The following is a 15,757-nucleotide window of genomic DNA, read 5'->3' as shown; positions in this document are numbered from 1 at the left end:
AACAGCTGAATTAAAATAAAATAAGGGGAAAAACGTCCTAAGAAGAGATTTAAAAGAGAGAAAATCAGTTACTGCGGCTGTTTTTGTTTTCATGATGCATCCGTATGTATTAAACGTTCTGCGGCAGTATAGTATATAAAAATGTATAAAATATTATGAAGTTGTCATATATATATATATATATTCTCCTGTTTTACAAGCATTTCGTTTTTTCATGTTGTGCAATTTTAATTCAGTGCAACCAAAATTCCTTTATAATTGTTGTATTTTTACAGGTTCTGTGTTTTTTCATTGTAATGCGTATCATAAAGTAATACCGCAGACTGTATAAAATAGTGGACGTAGCCACCGTGACGTCACCCATCGGTTTGTGGACTCAATGGATGTATTATGAGAGCTGGATACCGGACTAAAAATGGCGCCAATTCAGTCCAAAAAGAATTGCTCGGCTGGCACATACACCAAAAAAAAGTTTCTAGCTACCGGGGTTGCTTGTTGTGCGTGTGTGTTTTTTTCCCGCTCGGCCCATAGACTTTACATTATGATGACATCACGGATTTTTAAATCGCTTTTGCTCGTCATTTTTGGAAATTATTGCTCCATTACTAAGATTTGAAGACTTATAATAGCTTTGATGTCTGCCGCGTGGGCGTTGAGGGACAGCTGTGATTGACAGTTGGTTCACCAGCTCCGGGACTCGCACTGAGTCGGGCTTGTTAATATATAAGTCTTATAATGCATCCATGGTCGAAGTATTGGCGCCCTGTTAGCACTACAGTAGCTAACGATAGCCCAAATAGTTTGTGTGTGTTTTTAAATCACCATAATACATTCTTTATTTGTGCTATTTTTTCAAATTCATAGTGGTTTATAATGTTATTTTGGTATGACATGTCTCTAGTCTTATATCTGTCTGTTGCAATATGAAAAACAACAAAAACAAGTGACGGTTAGGATGCACTGACACCTCCCACACATCAGTACTGACATTTAAAACCAGACAGCAGTAAACCAACACCTCCAGTTTAATAATAATCATTTATGACATGTTCACTCATTCATTCATCAGCTTGAACATCAGCCCCTCTCAGACACAGCATTTTAATATCTGTAATAAAACAAAACATTCATATATATACAGTATCAAAACAACATAAGAGCTCCTCCTTTTTTAATGAAACCAAAAAAAAAAAAAAGAAAAATTAAATCTCTTTGCAAAGTTTTCAGTGCAGCAAATAAATAAATATCACAAATTACCTTCGACTCATTGGTATCAAAATCGACCTTCAGCCCAAACAGACGAGGGGTTTAAAAAAAAAAAAAAAATCACGTGAGAAAGCGACTGAACAGACTGATCTGTGTTTGTTTTATTTTATTGTTTGTCTACAAATAAAGAAACTTTTTTTTTTCTATAGATCTCTAAATACCTTCAATAAAACTTCTGTTGTTGCTTAAATTATTTTCATACGGAGGCCAAAAACAAAAACATTTACCTGCGGACTTAATATTTTAATTCATATTTTCATTCATTCATATTTTAATATAAAGTAAAAATATTCAACAAAAGATCAATCTTAATATCACCATCTGAGGCTGTTTAAGGCTTATTTTAAGGATGTGAATTAAATCATTGATCAAATCAAACATTTTTTAAGTAGATATACAGAACTGTGCAAAAGTTTCAGGCACTTTAGATGTTTAGATTCTTCTTCATCTGATGGAGAATCTGAGGATCGGTCTCAAATTTATTCTGCAGCACGACAACGACCTTCATCAACGAGAAGAACAAGGAGTCTCTGATCTCAACATCATGGAGTCAGTCTGGGATTAACAGGAAGAGACAGAAGAAGAACTGTGGCAGGAAAACATCCGACCTGCCGAGAACCTGAAACACTGTGTGCAGGTTTACGGAGGAGAACTGCTGCCAAGCTGCTCACAACAAATACTGATTTTCTTTAGGTTTCTGCTGTTTGATCAACTTTGTATCAAGTTAATTGATGAATAAAAACTAAGTGTCTAAAACTTTTGCACAGTTCTTTATGTCAGTAGCTTCTAAGAAAAGGCAAAAATATCATTAGCATGTCATGGACATCCTTGACTACAGTCTTGGTTTCCTGATTGTGTAAAAAAGTCATTAAATGGGGGGAATAATTGAAAATCATGCATGCTTATGATGTTTGTTCATGTCACGTTAGAGGAAATGGAAGATACAAACTTCCAACTTAAAAATACCGTCAGCTTTCAAGACTCTGACGTTACTAACAATCATTTTAAATGTTAAATTCAACCATGACTTCATTAAATAAACTTGATTTTACATGCAGAAATTGAGCAAAATATGAAACTTTAACCGTTTCCAGATTCATTCGTTGGCCCGAACTTTGTTAACTGGCTGGAATTTTGTCTATTTATTAATCTTAATTATGAAACTGTGATTTTGACAAGAGGAAAACTTCTGTTTCTGCTCTTCACACATCCTGAACCTTCAGTTGTTAAAACACATTCACTGTTGTCTTAGTCAGACTTTCCTCTTCTTCTTCTTCATCATCATCATCATCAGGCTGTTAACGGAGCTGTCTGAGCTTTAGTCATTTCTGTATCTCATCCTTAACTTTGTTTGTTTGTAGGCAGGTGTGAAGGTTTATGAACCACGATGAGGTGAAGCGTTGAGATGAAACACTGATCACACGTCACAAGTTAATTAATATAGAAGTTAACAAAAGGATGAAAAGCAAACAGTAAGAAAGTGGTGAAAAAGAAAGAGAGAGAGAGAGACAAACTGATATTTTTAGGCTTCCAAACACAAAGGGTTTCTTCTTTTTCCCCACAATAAAAGGACATAAATATAATCATCTGGATATCAGGAATAATCAATCAATGGAGGTTTTCCTACATTTTTGGTGGGGTTTTTTTTGGTGTTTAAAGAGGAACCAAGGTTTAAAATAAAACCCACTGCAGCTGAAGTTTCCTTCCAGAAAAACAAACAAACAAAAAAAGAAAAATCGGCATGAGTGATGGTGCTTCAAAATAAAAGCTGTCCAGGAGGGAGCTGCAGGATGAACAGAGCGTCACAACAGGCTCCGGGTGGAGTGAGGCGTCGGAGTTAGAGCGCTCCAGAAGACAAAGAGAAAGGAGGAGAAAGGATGTTTTAGTTGTTTGGCAGGAGCCAGGATTTCTACATCCAACATCTGTCTGTCGTGTAGTATGTTGTGACTTGTGGTACCAGGCAGTGTGGCCTCCGGAGTCTTTTATCCTCCTCAGTTTGTGTTTGTTCCCTTTGAGGATAACTGAGACCTTGAGCAGTTTCTCCCTTCCTGGTGGAGGCGGCCAGCCAGGTGGTTTGTGTATTAGTGTGTTTGTTTGTGTATGTGTGTGTGTGTGTGTGTGTAGCTGTGTGTGCAAGTGTGTGTGTGTGTGTGTTTTATTTAAGAACTAGTGTAGCCTCGGAGCCGTCTTTCCTCTTCAGGTATAGTCCGTAGGTGAGATGGTGTTCTCTCCTCAAGAAGGCGTAGAAATAATCTGACACCAGCAGAATCTGAAGGGAAATAAAATATCAGGACACTGATGAGCGATTAAGAACAAGAGTTTGGGTAATTTCACTCATAAATAATAAAAAAAACAAACAATCCGAACTTTGTAATGTTGTAAATAGCTTCTATGTTGTTCAAACATACAGTTACAAGCTGTGATATTCATCTGTTGCCATGGTAACTAATGCTATGTGAATTAGTTGTTTCTGAGGTCGTCATTGATTTTATTAGAGCGCCGAAGTCAAATCATGTGTTTATAATGACGGTCGTTTTTTGGAAAACATTCAAATATCGTTGTTTTTTTTAAGCAGTCTTTAATGAACACCATTTCCCATAAGCCCTAGATGTTTGCAGGCTAAACGTAACGGCTCGGCAGAGGAAACAAGTCCAAGAAAGCAGTGAGTTTTATGGATGAGACCCTGTTACCATGACGCAAGTACCCACACTGCTGCACTTGTAGTTTTTTTTATTTATTTATTTTTGTTTTTGTTTGGAGTTGTAGTTTTTTCTGTGCTCACAAAGTAATCGTTTAACTTCTGATAGCAGCTGCTGCAGTGGAGCCGAGTGTTCTTAGAATATGGAAAATAAACTCCAGCAACACGCTTCAAAGACTGATGAAAGAGACGCTGAATGAGATCTTGCATTGAGTCACAGAAGCTAGCGGAACCAAAGCTACACAGAAAGTGACGTCATGACTTCTGCTCTCTGTTTACATCAAATCATGACGCACGAATCGTCCTGGCCTTTGAACTTCTGAGAGGAAAAATCATAAAAAGTCAATAATGACTTTTAGTCGTTACTGGATGTTTTCTGTCACTTTAAATACTTAAAAACAAAGAACAGCACACGTATTCCTACAGATAGATATGGAGGAAATGTTATTCTAAATCAAATTTCTCATAACTTTAAACATTTACGAATACAAAACACCAACATCAGACATAATTGTTAAAAACTTATTGAAGCTCACAATGGTCTGCACCTTGTTGTGTGTGTGTTCTCAAAGCAGAAAAAAGACAAGTTTTAATGTTTACACTAAAAACTTTAATGACATTGTTAAGAATTCTTTAAAACAATTCCTCTCTCATTAAGAAGAGGAGGAGGTTTCCTGGTTTATTTTTAAAAAAGAGCAATCACAGATCCAGACGTGTCTCCAAATACCTAATTAACAAACTCCCCTCAGCTCCTGTGCAGACTTTCCTACCTGTGCCACGTTGAACAGCAGCGTTATGGCGTAGTAGAAGTTGGAGTTGGCGCTGCCGGCGTAGATCCAGAGGTGCCAGAGAACAGGGAACAGAGCCGAACAGGCCAGCAGGACACAAGACACCAGGAAGATGTTCCTCAAGACTGGACGGGAAGAGAGACCAGAAAAAAGGAGTCATTTCCCCCAAAATCTCAAATATTCATAAAAATCCTCGTTACACAGCTACATAGCATGTGCAGTCTGAAATTAAGATCACAGATGAAAATAAACCTTCACTTTTAGGGATGAAAGTGTTGAAACAATCTGTCACAGTTAACGTACAACATCTTCTGTGTTTCAGACACTCACATCTGTGCAGATGACTCCACACAGGCAGGAAGGCCAGGTAGAGAGCGATGTCGCCGACAGTGGGATACGACTTAAAGATGGAGATCACAGCTAACTGCATGAAGATCAGAAACACCGGATGCTCCCTGTAACACAGACACCAGCAGTGTAATATTACACATTTAAACACATTCTGTAGGACAGGAGACATTATTATTAATAAAACAGTAATGCTTTATTTCACAGGTCCTTTCATTTTAGTTTAACTTCCTGAAAATTTGTGGAGTAATTTGCAGGTTATTTAATGGTTAATTTTTAATTTTTTATCATGAGAAAGTTGGTTTAGTTGGTGCCCACTTATCATATTTGGGTTCACAGTTGTTAATTTGCAAAAAATCTAAATAAATATCTAAATATCCTCCTCCAGTCTGCATGTCAGAGTATCCTCTGGCAGGATACTGAACCCGAAGGCTGTGCCATCAGTACGTGTGTGAGTGTGTTTGAATGGGTGAATGTTGGCAATTAGCGTAAAAGCTCTTTGAGAGGTTGAAAGACTAGAAAGATGTCACATAAATGCAGCTCATTCTTTAACAGACAGAAAATACTTTTCAGTAGTTCTGTAGCGTATTAGGTTTCAGTAACACTTTATGTTGCAGATGTTTTACTCTCTCACTAACTTCCAGGGAAATTTTTCAATAATTTCCTAAAAGTTGCTGCTGTGTAAGTGTTCACTCTTAGGATCTTTCTCTGTAAGTGTTATGTAATTGGTAATTTGATAGTATTCAGGAAATGTGCTCATTTTCATAAAGAATCTAATATACTGAGACACAGAACTACACACTGAAAACTGCAAATTAAGTATTAAATAACTATGAACCCAAATATAATCCACTACTTACCTTTGTTCCACACTGCACCGCCTGCTCTATAAAATGTACTAAAATTTCACTGTAAAATACCTGAAAATTACTTCAGGAACTTAGTATAAAATTAAATTAGTATAAAAAAATCGAAGGACCTGTAAAATAAAGCGTTACCAAAAAACAAGCCTCACATTAACTTATTGTAGACGAAGTTGTTATGAGAGTAATAAAAACATGGCGGTGGAACAGTCGGAGGACTTACTTGAGTTTGACGGACAGAGGGATGGTGTAGAAGAAGACGTTGATCTGGAAGACGCAGAGGAAGAAGAGGCGGAAGTGTTCGAACATCTCGGCGAAGAAATACCAGAAGAGGCCGATGTTCGGGGTCAGGTCCGGTACTGAGAGACTGGACAGAGAGAAAACAGACGGTCACACCGGAGGACTACAGCCGGACCGGGACGCCTTACTGATGTTTGAAAAATTAAAAGATCTGATGACATTTTAAGAGCTAATATCCTCTTTTAAACATAAACACACGGCATGGACAAAATGTTTTATTAGGATCCCTTTAATTAGATATTAAAAAAGCTTTGACTGTGATATTTACTCAGAGAGAGGAACATTTTACAGTTGATAAACTCATCAGTGCTCTCTGGTGGACAAACTATGTAATGATGACAAAGTTTCTAAATGACCTAAAACATAAATTTGATATTTTTGTGCTGCAACTTCTTGTTGTCAGCAGATAAACACACTGATATTAACTGTGATGAGCTAAAAATGACCGATAATATCGACCATGCCGACATGTCATGTCTGACTCCAATCAACACACTATTTCTATACATTATACAGACCATTATTAATATTTAGATGCTTCTTTAAAAGCTCTTCGACACTCACATGAAGCCGTAGACGGAGGGCAGGTAGTCCCAGGAGCCCAGCAGGAAAAAGGAGAGGCAGATGATGACGAAGAGGCTGCCGAGGTACATGAAGGCATACTGCGCGATGAACCACCAGAAGCTGACCCGCCGGAAGTTCACGGGGATGTACTGACGCTGGAGGGACGGAGAGATGAAGATATTAGTGAACACAAATCCATGAAATTATATTCAGATTTATTTTAAAAAACGGGCAGTGAAACCAGATAGGACTGGCTGGAATGAAGAGAGGGAACAAAGATATTAATATTAAATATTGATCAGGGGGAAACAGGAAAAATACTATTTTAATATGCATGTGGATGAGGAGTGAGAAAACCACTGGCCCAAATGTCTATGTGGCCCCAACTGGAGACACTTTGTTTAGCAGATGGAGAGTGTGTGATCTATTAGGTGATTTTACACATTTTTTGGGCTTTTAGGAGAAAGAGGTTGAATTAAAAATATATTCTTGAACACAGACTTATCCTTTGAGCCATGAAACCTCATTTTAAGGAATTTTCGTACAGACATATGAGATAAAAATAGAATATACAAGCTCAGAGTTCTGGTGTTTTATTTTCTGGGGGGGTTATTTTTTAAGCCTTTATTAAAGCGACAGTAGAAAGACAGGAAGCGAAGGGGAAAGAGAGAGATTGGGAGTTGACGTGTGTCTTAACCAGAAGACTACAGAGTTCTGGTATTAATAAAATAATAACCATATATCGGCTGAAACAAAACCCTGCAACGGAGGCAAAGGTTGAAAAGGTCAATTTCATGGAGAATATTACAGCTAATGTTACTGCTTTTGTTTTCTTTTTCTACATGTTTTTGTATATGTATTACTGGAAGACGTGTGTTTTATAATAATGTAATAATAGCGATGTCTTGTAATCCTATGTGGGATGAGCCAGATGTTTGGCATGACACAGAAATAAAAATAAAACAAACTATAGAGAAAGACGGTCCTCTGTAGTCATGTACTTATCGCAATCACTAGTATTATAAACCTAGGCTCAAACTGGATGTATACACTGCATATGTGTAATAAAATGTGTTTACTGCACATTTAAGTTTAAAAATGAGGATGTGATGATGTTTTTTTATGTATTTATTTTGAAATTTTGTGCGTCTACTCATTTCCTTCACTTATGTCTTTGTTTATATACTTGAGTATTTTTCTAAAATACCCATATAAGACAGCGGGATGCTTAATGTGTAGTCTGTGTTCCTCAATAAAGTTAAAAAACATATATATGCCCAACATACCTGCATCAAATACAGCAGAGCTGGAGCGCAGAGAGTCAGCGGATAGATGGACTGATATGTGGCCAAAGCCAAAAATATGGCACTCAGCAAAACATTTCCTGCAAAAAACAAACAAACAAACAAACAAACAGAGAATTACTCAAACCAGTTAATCAAATAATCACTTATTCTGTTACGTAATCATTCTGTGGTTTCAATATGGTTGTTACAGCAGAGTTAAAGTGTGTTTCTGCTGGTGGAGTTGAGTTATTCTTTAAATAACTTTTACACATTTATTATAAAGTTTTATTATACAGTAACTACGAGAATACAATAAGAATGGATAAAAGCTTGAAGTTTAAGCCAAAAAGAGACACAAAATTCCTTAATGACGGACCATAACAAGGTAAAACAACAACAGGAAATAGTTCTTCCCAGTTAAAGTGGGACTTAGATCCCAGAAATGTGAAATGACCTTTAGAAAAACCATGTGTGACTCTTGTAGTTAAAATCAAATTCTACCCTTTATCGTAGAAAGGATGAAGGTGGCGATGACGGCGTTGTTCAGACCGCAGGTTGACTTGGCGACGCAGGACAGGATGGTGAACGGGTTCAACAGGTAACTGTGAGAGACGGTAGAGAAGACATAACCTCGGTCATAACTGTGCGTTTACTGGTTTAAAGTCACACCGGGAGGTTCGAGGTACTTACAACATGGCGACTTTCAGAGGGATGTAGAACATTTCTTTGGGGCTTCTGATGAGCTCGTGACAGTCGTGGGGGTAACGGTCTGCCTCCAACGCATATTTCTGTTTCCTGAACTGAAACAACATTAACGTCACATGAAATATGTCACAACACTTTTACTACGAGGACAGAAAAAAACACCAAATAACAGACTGTATGTCAAAGTTTCAGTTAGTTTCATTTACTAATAATGAAACCACGTCTTATCTGTGGAAACTATATAATTTATTGATCATAACTCAGTCATGTAGCAGTGAAATAAGAATATGGTTCTAACATATTCATTGTGAGGTAGCTGCAATGATTACTTGATCATTAAAAAACAAACATTTGATAGTTCTGGTTTCTCAAATGTGAGAATTTGCTGAATTGTTTTGGTCTTACGTTGAAGTGAAACTGTTTGTCGGACAAAACAAGAAATTTAATGATGTCACCTCGTACGCTAGGATACTGTAACGGACATTTTTCCCTCTTTTATACACAATTAACTGATTAATTGTGAAATGAATTGTCAGATTACATCTGCACTGTCTGTATCAGTATCATGTTACTTATGTGACTGATTCCACTCAGACAATAAATCAGTTTTAGCCCAAAACTACTTAAAATCCAAATATCATGCTGGGATTTGTTTCTCTGTATTTCTAGAAGACACAGTTGTGTTTTCTCACCACTTGTTTGTTGTATTCCTTCACTGCGATGTAGAGAGCCACAGCAGTGATTACATCGGCTAACTGAAGAAACAGAGAGACGGAGAATGAACAAAAATAAAATATATACAGTTTACTTTCTTCTTCAAATCACTAAAGGCAGAATTTCCTTATCACGGCAGAGCAGTTTCACCAAACACAAAGCTTTCCCATCACGGCTCTCTTCCCTATAAAACCCTCCTTTATATTCAGCACAGTAAATCCGTAGCATTAGCATTTTTTTAAACCAAATGCTTAAAATGTCATTTCAGTCCAGCTCAAATGAGAAAGTTTATTGGTATTCACACTGGATCACACTTAAAATATCCACACCAAAATGCCACTTCTTTATTGGCTTATAAATACATGAATCTGCCTCTAAAAAGAGGATGTTTCTCATCTTTCTACTCACCATAAATGTTATTTCTGCATAGTCCACCAAAAAGTGAAAGAGGTAAATGATGAGAGGAGTCTGGAGAGAAGGGGAAAAAAAAGGACATTAAGGATCAGAGCAGGAACACAAACACATGCTGCCGGGATCATAAAACATTTATAAAGACCAACTGAAACAATCTGGAAACACACACACATGTATAACGGACATGCTGCTCATATTTATAGATTCATACAGATACTGTAAGTGTGTGTGTGGATCTCTCACCTCATGGAAAACATCTCCAGAGTACGGTGAGACTCCTAAGTCAAGCAGAGCCAAACCTTCAACCACTGCAAACAAACAAACAAACAAAAACAGGTCATGTACTGTAAGCAAAAGATTCTCCGGCCTTTATGGAGGCTTTAAAGGGAAGAAAGACTCCAGTTAAATGGTTCAACTAGGGCTGCATTTTGTCTATAAAATGTCAGAAAATAGTGAAAAATATCTGACTTAAAAGAAAAGAATAAAACATAAAAGGCCTGGGTTTCCACTAGTGCTGCAACTGACCATTATTTTCATTATCAATTAACGGATTCACCAGGAATTAATCATGTCAATGTCTTTTTTTGTCCAACCAACAGTCAAAAACCCAAATATATTCAGTTTACTATCATGTATGACCAAGAAAAACATAAAATCCTCACATTTGAGAAGCTGGAACCAGCAAATGTTTGACATTTTTGCTTAAAAAATAACTAAAATGATTAAACAAGTATTGAAAGTTGATATTATAGTATTAATTTTATTGTGTGAGAGGCATCAAATAAGAATTTACCTGCTTGTTTTGAGGCTAATTTTCTGCATTTGTAGTAAAATCACAGAGGAGAGGAGAGTCTCTCACAGGTGAAGCTTTAATGGAGTTAAATACTGTAGTATACAGATGTGCATAAAGATCATGAGGAGGAGAGTTAACACAGCTGAGGATCTCAGAAGAGATGCAGACAAAAAAAAGAGCTTAATTCAAAGGATTTACCTTCAATAACACTGCTAATAACCCTGAATAAACTCATTAAAATCCACTACAGATACATCATATCATCACTAAAATACAGACTGGAGAAATATGTATAATCATCCCAGAAGTAAAGTGTAATTACTGTCTATTATATTTATAATAATACTGTCGTCAGCCATTGTTGTACGAGCAGTAACAGACAGAAAGGATTTCTTCAAAGACACAGATCCAGAGGGAGACGATAGATGAGGTCGTCTTCATCCTTTCTCCCGACTCTAACAGCTACAGAGTCTTTCTACACTTCCTGTTCCAGCTGCCTAATGAACAATTCATGATGGGACGGGATGTGGTGCAGTAATTCCCACATTATCAAGCACATGCATGTGTGCTGCCACTGCGACCCTGAGTGCGATTAACTGTCACACTAAATACACTGGTTTCAGCTGCTAAAATGTGCATATTTGACAGTTTTCGATGATGGTACACTGAACGCTCTGAGGTTTTTGACAGCAATTATTTTGAATCTGACAACTCTGCCTGTGAGGGATATTTTTCACTATTTTCTGACATTTCACAGAACAAATTATTAATCGAGAAAACAATCAACAGATGAACAAATAATGAAAATACTAGATTTGCAGCACTAGATACAATCCTTTAAATCAGTGGTAGGCAAATACTGGTCCACAGGCCACATCCGGCCCTCCAGAAGAAACATTTGGCTCCCTGATGAAAGCTGAAGTTTTGAGTTTAGATCAAATCTACTGCAGATAACAAAATCAATACAAGGCTCCTGTAAATGCCAATTACTGTAATATAACCTTGTTACATCTAATACTGCCTCCACACAAGGAGAAGCATTCAAACCAACCACAGTGTCACAGTGCTGCTGAAATTAACCCAGAACTTTCGTTTTAATGTGTGAATTCTACAACTTAAACCTGTTGGACCAGAACACAAATAGGTGGCAGCTGATCAGAAATGTTGATGCCAATTTTTTTCCTAGAAAACAACAACAGAACTTTCAATCAAACATAAATGAAGCGAGCCGATGTTTATTGTGTGGATAACCAATAAAGTTCATCTGCAAGTGCAACACAGAACATATATTCACATCTTCCAGCAATACGCAGCTGAATCAGGTGTTTCTCAGGTCGGGGAAACAAATGATGTGAACAGACTGAAGAACACTGATTGATCTGCAGCCGTTAATAGTGACCGACGTTTCAACACTGCTGTGTCTTCATCAGGGTCAAAAGCTAAACGAGCTACTAGTCCTCACTTACTAATCTGACCTCAGATACAATCCTAAACAGTAGAGCTGCAATGATTAGTCGATTAACCAATTAGTTGCCAACTATTAAATTAATCCTCAACTATTTTGATAATTGATTAATCGTTCAGAGTCATTTTTTAAGAAAAAAATTGCAAATTCTCTGGTTCCAGCTTCATAAATGTGAATATTTTCTGGTTTATTTAACCCTCTCCTGTATATAGTAAACTGAATATTTTTGGGTTGCTGGTCGGGACAAAAGAAGATATTTCAGGAAGTGATCATTATCCATTACTCGAGAGATTAAGCCTTATTAATCTGTGCCTGTAAACAGCCCCCCAAATTAAAAATCCTGATAAAACTGGCCCATGGTTGAACCTACACGCAGTGGTGGAAAGTAACATATATTTTTGAGGTACTCGTACTTTACATGAGTATTTCCATGTGATGCTACTTTATACTTCCACTCCACTACATTTCAGAGGGAAATATTGTACTTTCTACTCCACTACATTTATTTAACAGCTTTAGTTACTTTTCAGATGAAGATTTGACACAATGGATAATATAACAAGCTTTTAAAATACAACACATTGTTAAAGATGAAACCAGTGGTTTCCAACCTTTTTGTCTTTTGACGTCTTACAAAAAGCAGTGTGTAGTCGGGGTCACATTTCACATGTCTATGAGTTGTTAACAGCTCCACCAAATAGTGATTTTTCCCTCTAAACTTCTCACATGCTTTCATTTCAATAAATGTTCAAATGATCCAATATTTCAGCAAAAATCAGAGAATAGAGAAAAAGTCCAAAAACTGAAAACAGATTTGTGTATCAGAACTTTGTTTTTTCTTCTTTCCTCTCCCATTAATCATCTCACGACCCCTCAGATTTATCTGCTGACCCTTTGGAGGGGCCCGACCCCTAGGTTGGGAACCAGTGGACTAAACTAGCTAACTGTATATGAAGTAGTGTAAACTAGCTCCACCTCCAGCAGCTACAACAGTAACATGCTGATCTAACACTGATGCTTCACTATTAATAATCTAATGATGTCATATATAATAATATATCAGTCAGTTTACTGCAATACTTTAACTACATCAAGCTCATAATACTTATGTACTTTTACTGTAGTAGGATTTTTTCATGCAGGACTTTTACTTGTAATGGAGTATTTTTACACTGCTGTAGCCTATAGATTAATCCCATCAAAAAATGTGTAGTAGAAGTGCAAACCCTCTCAAAATCTGAAACATTTGTGTGAAATTCAGGTACTTCGTTGTTGTGCATGAGTGCAGCATTTAAGGAAAGTACTCAGTTCATTTCTATCTCCTTTCTGAGCCTGTAAAACTCAGTTCAGGCTTGCAGGTCGCTGCTGCAGCATCTCTAAACCAGACAAACACAATCACTAACCTTTTTTACTCACAAACAAGAAGAAGATACGCGTCAAAACTACTTTAAATCTTCACTGATAGAAACCTAGCTGCTATATTTCCTTTAATATAGCGTTAGTGAGCTGTCTACATGTGGATTTAGCCAAGCAAAGCTGTATCTATGTAGCTAAACCGGTTTCCCACTTTCCTCTCATTATTCTGTGGTAGCAGCGCCGAGGAGAAGGGGGCAGCCGCAGCGGCGTTTCAGCCTGAAAACTGGCCCCAAAAAGCTGCTGAACCCCCGCTTACCTCTCTTCCAGGCGGTCAGCGGAGACACCACTTCCACTCTCTCTGAAATTAAGTCCGCTAAACTGGATCTGAAGAGAGCAGCGCGGATTGTAACGGCCACAATCAAAAGTAGAGTCAAAGGAGCCGCCATTTTGACAAGGAAGCGCCCTCTCTCCGCCCTGCGAGAGGCACGACGGGAAATGAAGTCCACTGCTGCAAGGGCACACTGAACACGGTAAATACATAAATAAATACATTAACTATCAGCTTTTTGTGTCCTATTTAGAGCTGTAACGATTATAAGAGTAATCGATTAGTTGCAAAATTAATCACCAACTATTCTGATAATCGATTAATCGTTCGAGTCTATTTTTTTTAAAGAAAAAAAGTCAAAGTTTCTCTGATTCCAGCTTCTTAATGGTGAATATTTTCTGGTTTCTTTAGTCCCCCTATGACAGTGAACTGAATATCTTTGGGTTGTGGACTGTTGGTCGGGACAAAACAAGACATTTTAAAGACCTAATGACTAACCTATTAATTGAGAAAATGATCAAGAGATTAATTGATAATGAAAATAATCGTTTTTATTTCCTTGCTGCATTGTTGAGGAGCTGAAACTTAACATCTTTACTCTCTTATACTTGTACAATGAGATGTAACAATAAAGAACGTCAACCTAAACGTGTATTGTTTTGTTTTGCTTGCTCGCTTGTTTGTTGTTTGTTTATTTCTTCTTCTTTTTATCTGTTTTTATTGATCTTTTATTTGAATTTGTCCCGATGTTCTGATTTTGTCATTTGCATGTAAAGCACTTTGAGCTGCAATCTTTGTATGAAATGTGCTATACAAATAAAGTTATCATTATTAGTTATTGTTTGAAAGCATCTCCTTGGGCTCTGGGAAACAGTAATCGACATTTTTCTCCATTTTCTGACATTTTATAAACCAAACTTTTATTGATTAATTGAGAGAATAATCAACAGATTAATTGATAATTAAAATAATCATTAGTTGCATCCCTAATACTATTATTTATATTTTAAAATTAGAATTAAATTTACACTCTACTTGAATTTGTGACTGTTGCTTGCTTCTATAGCTGAAGATAAATTTTTGCTCATCTTTTTTCTGTTAACGCTAGTTGTTCATGTCTAACTCTTTGTTTTAAGTAAATGACTCTCTCTACATTTGACACATTTTCACAAAGTCGGTAGAGAGAATAAGTGAGATCTTTTTCAATAAGCCACTGTAAGGATTGCAGTTTTAGAAAGCGGAACGTAAATTCTGAGCATGTGTTCACTGCCGGACTCTTTACGTGTTGGATCAAAACACAATTGATACAGCTCTATAAAGTTAGAAACAATACACCACTGATTTTCCGCTGAGGATACTTTCCTTTTATTAAAACAAAACTCACTCAGATACTGTCTGTTTTTATCCACGGACACATTCAGGAGTCAAAGAGAAAGTATAGAAGTGTAAAACAGGATACAGATATATCCTGGTTGAATAAAGGTTTCCAAAAATTAATGATGATCATATCACAAATTAAAAAAGATCAGTTAAACTGAATCAGGATTTTTCTGACCTTTTTTTTTAAAAAAAAAAAAAAAAATCAAATGTCCACAGAAAGTATAACTCAACACCTTTGCTGCTACTTCTACTACATCTACTGATAATTTAACATTATCACAAATTGCAAATGTCAATTTGTGTGCAATAGTCGAATGAGTGGGTTGGGATTGAGATGGTGTCGGTGGGCCTGAAACTGAATAGAAAACAAATTGATCTTATTTAAAGTCGTCCTCCACTCAAAAAACATATTTTCTTCTTGTTCCTAGAGTTGAATGTCTGACCTTCACTTTGCAGAATGATGTATGTGCAGATTTTGTTTTCACATTC

At 36.8% G+C, this 15,757-nt stretch overlaps 1 protein-coding gene across 1 annotated transcript; it reads right to left on the bottom strand.

Annotated features, from left to right (window-relative positions):
• Window positions 1-2,118: 2,118 nt before the first annotated feature.
• pigu (phosphatidylinositol glycan anchor biosynthesis, class U) lies at window positions 2,119-14,043 on the bottom strand. Its single transcript, XM_067586280.1, has 12 exons — window positions 13,877-14,043; window positions 10,190-10,254; window positions 9,941-10,000; window positions 9,511-9,573; window positions 8,804-8,913; window positions 8,615-8,715; window positions 8,114-8,211; window positions 6,828-6,982; window positions 6,187-6,330; window positions 5,083-5,207; window positions 4,735-4,877; window positions 2,119-3,535 (listed from the first exon to the last, which is right to left on the bottom strand). Exons 1-12 carry the CDS (start codon window positions 14,004-14,006, stop codon window positions 3,422-3,424), a joined length of 1,308 nt encoding a protein of 435 aa, XP_067442381.1. The 5' UTR covers window positions 14,007-14,043; the 3' UTR covers window positions 2,119-3,421.
• Between the last annotated feature and the right edge of the window lie 1,714 nt (window positions 14,044-15,757).

The sequence above is a fragment of the Thunnus thynnus genome, chromosome 4, assembly GCF_963924715.1.
Source record: "Thunnus thynnus chromosome 4, fThuThy2.1, whole genome shotgun sequence".
NCBI classification, from domain to species: Eukaryota; Metazoa; Chordata; class Actinopteri; order Scombriformes; family Scombridae; genus Thunnus; species Thunnus thynnus.
The sequence above is the reverse complement of the archived record's forward strand: the minus strand, read 5'-3'. Positions and strand labels throughout refer to the sequence as shown.